Raw genomic sequence first — 6,000 nt, forward strand, 5'->3', positions numbered from 1 at the left:
ATAAGATACAAGAAGAACTCCCTGGCATTAGAGAAAATGCTGCTTGGGAGATGTGGGAGTACTAGAGAGAATATTAACTTGTTAAAAAAAAAAAAAAAAAAGGCAATGAGGACCGCACACTGGTGCTATGGTAAGACACTATACCCTGTAAGGCTGATCCAATGGGGAGGTTCCAGAGTTTGCATCTGGAGACCTTGCTGAGCATGCTGGGTACATGGGTGCCGAAGATCCATGGCTAGCTGAGGTTGGTGGTGAACTGCAGCATCAGATCCTGTTGGAGGCATGCTCTCTTGCTCTCTCGGTCACAGAAGAGATAAACTTTTTTAAAAATTAAAATAAACAGAAGACAGTGAACTATGTCTAAGTACTTTCAAAGTTTGCATAGGTTTATAATTAAAATATTATATCAACCATATCAACCATTTATAAATGCAGGTTTATCCCCAGTATTTCTGGAACTCTACAAGGAGAGACGTTCCCCACATGGTAAGTGTCAGATTTGCAAGACAGAAAAGATAGGATCAGAAGTGGAAACGTTATTATTTACCCAATCAACTTTCTACTCTAAATGGAAATAGCCATTCATAAATCCCCTCTAGGAGCTTAAAGATAAACATTCAAGCCATTTCATTGAGCACATCAGTCTTCAGGCTAAAATAAAGAACACCCAGAGCCACTACTGAAGCAAAGAAATCATTTTATTCTTTCCATTTTATTACAATATCAAAAATAAGACCTCATTTCTGAACCCCACCCTGACTTCAGTCTGAAAGTATATAGAGCTAAATCCAAGAAGAGTGTGTTTCATTCATTCATTCAACAAGGATTTGTTGAGGACCCAGTATGTTTCAAGATCTCTTTGGGTACTTGAGATACACTAGAAACAAATGACAAAAGCACTGCCCATGCAGCTGATACTGTTTGCAAAGAACCAGCAGATGGCGTAATGGCTATGGCGTAATGGCTATGTCGCCAGACTCTCATGTAGCAGACCACAGTTGGAATCCTAGACACATTGGCTTGAAACTCATTCTGGGCACATGTGCGTACATGCCCAAAATCCCGAGAGAAGAATGGAGAAGAGACTGTGATGTAATCATACTGCTAGCAGAGTATTTCTTGCTGTCTCTGTCTTTCCAATGAGCGCACATGCCCTATAGCAAAACTCTCTGAAAATAAAGAAAAGGAAAGGAAAATCATCTTGAGCAATTTTTTAGTAAGAAAAAAAACTAATTTCTCTGCCCTCAGTTAGATATAAATGAGAGGAGCTGGCAGGTGGTGTGGTGGTTAGGGGTGCTGGACTCCCACGTGGTCAACTGCAATTCAAGCCCCAGACCTGGAGGCTTGCTTTCTCACTTTCCCTCTCTCTCTCTGGTCGAATTAAAAATAAATAAATAAATAAATAAATAAATAAATAAATAAGTAAGTAAGTAAAATTGAAATTAAAAAATTCTTAAAAAGAAAAGATATAAATGAGAAAATCCAGCCAATGGAATGACTCTCTATGTCCCTTTCAATGACTTCACATTTCAGGTAGATGACATCTAAGAAGTTCTTTGAATCTAGCTTAGGAAAAGCCAGCCCACTAAAAAGGCCTGCAGTGAGCTTCCAGAGAAGATTTATCTTTTGCATTGCTACATTCACCTATGTAACTTTGTGTTCTCTTTGTAGATGATTTTATGTAAAAGAAAGGAAACAGTTGCAAGTAATGATGAGAGCTAGAAAACCAAGTCACACAAAGAAAGAAACCAAAATACACTGTCAAGTGCACCACACTATGGTTCATGGAACATACAGTTTAGCACTGAATAAACCATTTTGGGTTTCACAGCATTCTTCCCCGAAGAGTTCCTTGAGAAACACTATATTCCATGAACAAAGAATATCATATTGTTTGTTTTCAAGGTGCCACTTAGCTTTGAAAGCATGCAGCTAATATTTTGCCTGTGGTATCCAATAAGCAGGTGTTAGAAAAGCAACATTCTTCAGGTTTTAAAAATAGTAGTATGTTACAACTTGGAAGGCAACTCCTAACATACCGAAAGCTAAGGATCAGTAGATTCTATTTAAAATACTACTTCCTCAGTGCTAAAGCAGCTTCACACATACCACTGTGCAAGATCAGATTAAATGCTTCCCAGAGATTCTCATACAATTGTCCCACCCTTTTTTTTGGAAAAAAAAAAAAGTAAAGACTAGATGATATTTTGCCAAAAAGATCACTCTTACCACCTTAGGCTTATAATAAATAAATAAATAAATTTTAAAAATTAAAGAAAAAAAAAAACCTGTGCTTGTCAAACTGCTACACATTTGATTCTCACAACACAATTTGATCCTACCTAGGAGGCAGACAGGGTGGATGGCATTATTATTTCACAGAGGAGAAATTAGAGCTGTTTTATACAGCTGTGCATAGTGTTCACCACACAAGGGCTCCCAGTCAAGTGGGCCAATAGGCACAGAGTTACATTCACCTGGAAGGAACACCCTTTCCTAATTTGCATAAATAGCCCTATTTACATTCCAATATCATCTATGTACTATGAGCTCACAGAGTGGACCCCAAATGATACCCCCTCTTTTTTTAAATTGCCAGAGTGCATGTGCTAGCCAGATAAAGACAGAAAAAGAGAAAGCACCTCCAATGGGTGTGGTCATGCCACAATCCCTCTCCCCCACTTTTCCATCTCATTTCGTATTTTCAGTATGCACACACATACACACACGGCATGTTTTTCTAATTATCTGGGTCAGGATAAAGCACAGTTGGCCATGTGAGCTCCAGCTCCCTAATCACTAGGCTACAGGGTCAGTCCATTGATACCTTTCCTAATTTGCACAAGGGCACAGTATAGGCTGGCCAACACTGTTTCTCATGGCCATACAACCTAACAGAGCAAGCACAGCGACTGGAATCCAGGTCTACTAAGTTCCAGCTCGTGACTTTAAATATATAAGGTGAAAATTCTCACAGCAAATGGATTTATTGACAACTCATAAATGTTCACATAGCTCCTCCCAGGAAATCTCTGGACAGCTTTAAGAATAAATACAAGGGACCAGCAGATGGCGCAGTGGTTTTGTCACTGGACTCCCATGCAGTCGAACGTGGTTCAAGTCCTGGACCCTGTGGCTTAAAACTCACTCTGGGTGGGACCAGCAGATGGCGTAATGGCTACGTCATTGTACTCCTATGTAGTCGACCGTGGTTTAAGTCCCAGACCCGGTGGCTTAAACTCACACCAGGCACGTGTGCGTGCATGACCAAGATCCCAAGAGGAGAATGGAGGAGAAGGGACTGCAGTGTGGCCATCCCCCCCTGGGGGGTGATTTCTAACTTGCTGTCTCTCTGTGTCTTTCTTGTGAGCACACATGTGCTATAGCAAAAACCTCTCAAATGCATGTGTGCCCAAGATCCCAAAAGGAAAATGAAAGAATAGGGATTATGGCATGGCCATCCCCCACTGGCGGGTGATTTCTCACTTTCTGTCTCCTTATCTCTCTGTTTCTCTGGCAAGTACATGCACCCTATAACAAAAACTGTCTACAAAGAAAAGTATAGTGTCCTCCACAGTGTTAACACTGTCCCACGGCTAGACCCTTAGTCTCCTCTTTCCCCAGCCCGGCCTTTCAAAACATCCTCCTTAGTTCTTATTCACTATATACCAGATACTCCACTAAGCATTTTATTAGAGTTATAACAGATCCTCACTTAATGCAACTATATATATATGTGTGTGTGTGTGTGTGTGAGATGAGTCAATTCACAGAATCATGAGAATTAAAAGCCTGTCATTGGGTTAGCTGCTAAATTTGGGGGTGATCTGCTTCATAGCAATAGTAATTTAAAAACTCTGTTTCCACCCTGACACTTCAAAGCTACACCATGCAGGTGAGCAAACACTGAGAGAAGCCTGGACAAAGGGAAAGTAGATCAGATAAACAGCATAACGAAGTTGATTCCAAAACAGTTTATGCCCGCAATCATTATCTGGGTGCCTACTGAGTGCAAGGCAGGAAAGCCTAGTGGTAAGGGGCATGGGATGAGATTCTGATGTGTTGAAATGTTGGTACACTTACCTACCTACTAACCATAGAAACTAGAAAAAGTTGCTGCAACTTCTCTGAATCTCTCTAGACGCTGAAACAGAAGACAATTATAACCACTTCTGATGTAATTAGAAGTAAAACTATAATGTATGGGAAGCACATGAGTGCACGCGTGTGCACACACACTCACATACACATGAGCTTACCTAGGAAACTCCTAGTCATGCTTCAGCCATCATTTCACAAATACTACTCCTTTGAGGGAGCTTTTCCTAAAGACCCCGCTCTCAGACTGCAGCAGTAGTTTCCTTGTGTAAATACACATCCTCAGTTCAAAATTTGTGTTCATTGGTTTATCATTTATTTACGTCAGTCTCACCTGCTACCGACCACCAGCTCCATAGCAAAGGATGTCTGTTCTACCTGCCTATCTTGTTCGAGCACCAAGTACAGAGCCTGGCATGCAGATGTTGAATGAACAAACATTTACCAAAACCTGCAAATCAAGCACTGTATAAATGAGAGGTTAGCACTGTGCTACTCTTTCTGCAGGAGTGAGTCCTGCCCTGAAAAAGCTTATTAGAGTCCATTGGGGAAACAAAATACCTACAAAAGTAACTATATGATATGAGAGGTGGTCAGTCAGGCCTAGACAAGGTGCCCCATGAGTTCTGAGAAGGCAAAAGTCACCTTTTAATGATGACAATCCACAAAGACTTCCCAAAGGAGCAGTGGCATTACAGAATCTGCACCCCAAACTGCCAGTCCTAAGAAACTCTAGGGTATTGGTTGCTCTTTTTTCAGGCCCAGAAGCCTGACCTAAGGCAAAGTCTACACCAGATCCATAATTCATTATTTCATGTATGTATTTGTCAGATTTTTATTGAAGACCTAGTAAGTGCTAGGCACTCTTCTAGGCACTAGAGATCAATGAACGTCGACAGCAAGCGTTCCCCCCAAAAAAGGCTCCCTCACAACAGCACGTTAACCAATATCCTACTCAGTCGGTCATCTGCAACCCCAGCAGGGCTGGAGAGCTTGGGTTCCTGAGGCCTGTGCCCAGGAACTAGACTTGCTGAGGCTGGGAGTGGATCATGGCATCAGGACTCTGGTGGGACGACTGTCTCTGTTTCTCTTACTTGATCTCTGTCTCTTTCACTCAAAGAAGAAATAAGTAAACTTTAAAGAGAAAAAAAATAGTAAGAATGTGACAGCTGAGGGTCAGGTTGGCACAATGGTAAGATAACTGGACTCACGTGGGAAATGTCCTGGGTTCCCACCCCAGGAAGGAAGGAAGGAAGAAAATGAAGGAAAGAAGGAAGGAAGCAGCCCTATGAGCTGGTACCATTTTCCCCATTTTACAGATTACAAAGCCAAGGCACAGAGCGGGTAAGAAATCTGCCTAGAGCCCCACAGCTGCTTAATAACATACTCAGTGTAAGGCATAAAATAGCAATACCGAGTAAACCAGCCTGCTGGCTTCCACTAGCTTTTACAGGGTCAGTGATGAACTAGAAAGACCCATGACATCAGCCATGTGCAACCTCACCAGGGCTCAAGAACGTGGGTTCCCTGAGGTTCTCCTTTCAGCTGAGGCAGGGTGTGGACGTGATGCCACGCACGCGCCTTTTCCTACCCCAGAGGGAACGTCTTCGAGGAAATCTACCGCCACCCTTGTCCCGCACATCCCAAAGCAAAGCCAGTGGCTGGAAGCAGAGGTCGCGGTCCAGACTTCCGCGTGGGCAGAGACGACAGAGCCACAGGCAGTCGGCGCGCGCAGCGCGGACTGCTGGACAGCCGGGGCAGCACGCGGGAGCGCACGTCCAGGACAGGCCAGAGGGGGACCGGTACCTTTCGAAGGAAGCTGGCGACCACCTGCTCGAAGGGGTACTTGTACACCTGGCGGACTTCTACGGTGACCCCCATCCCCACCCGCCCCGGCCCGCG

General features: G+C 43.2%; 1 protein-coding gene across 2 annotated transcripts in view; it reads right to left on the bottom strand.

Moving 5' to 3' along the window:
- The window catches only part of PRELID2 (PRELI domain containing 2), a 70,194-nt gene extending 64,200 nt beyond the window's left edge, over nt 1–5,994 (bottom strand). The window contains exon 1 of one of the 2 annotated variants that reach the window (XM_006148033.2): nt 5,905–5,994. In XM_006148033.2, coding sequence (XP_006148095.1) covers nt 5,905–5,979 — 75 coding nt within the window. In that variant the 5' untranslated portion in view covers nt 5,980–5,994. Of the gene's footprint in view, nt 1–144; nt 319–5,904 lie in introns of those variants that run through there. The other variant, XM_027771663.1, reaches the window with a different exon arrangement.
- Between the last annotated feature and the right edge of the window lie 6 nt (nt 5,995–6,000).

Source organism: Tupaia chinensis, unplaced genomic scaffold, assembly GCF_000334495.1.
Source record: "Tupaia chinensis unplaced genomic scaffold, TupChi_1.0 Scaffold000228_1, whole genome shotgun sequence".
NCBI classification, from domain to species: domain Eukaryota; kingdom Metazoa; phylum Chordata; class Mammalia; order Scandentia; family Tupaiidae; genus Tupaia; species Tupaia belangeri.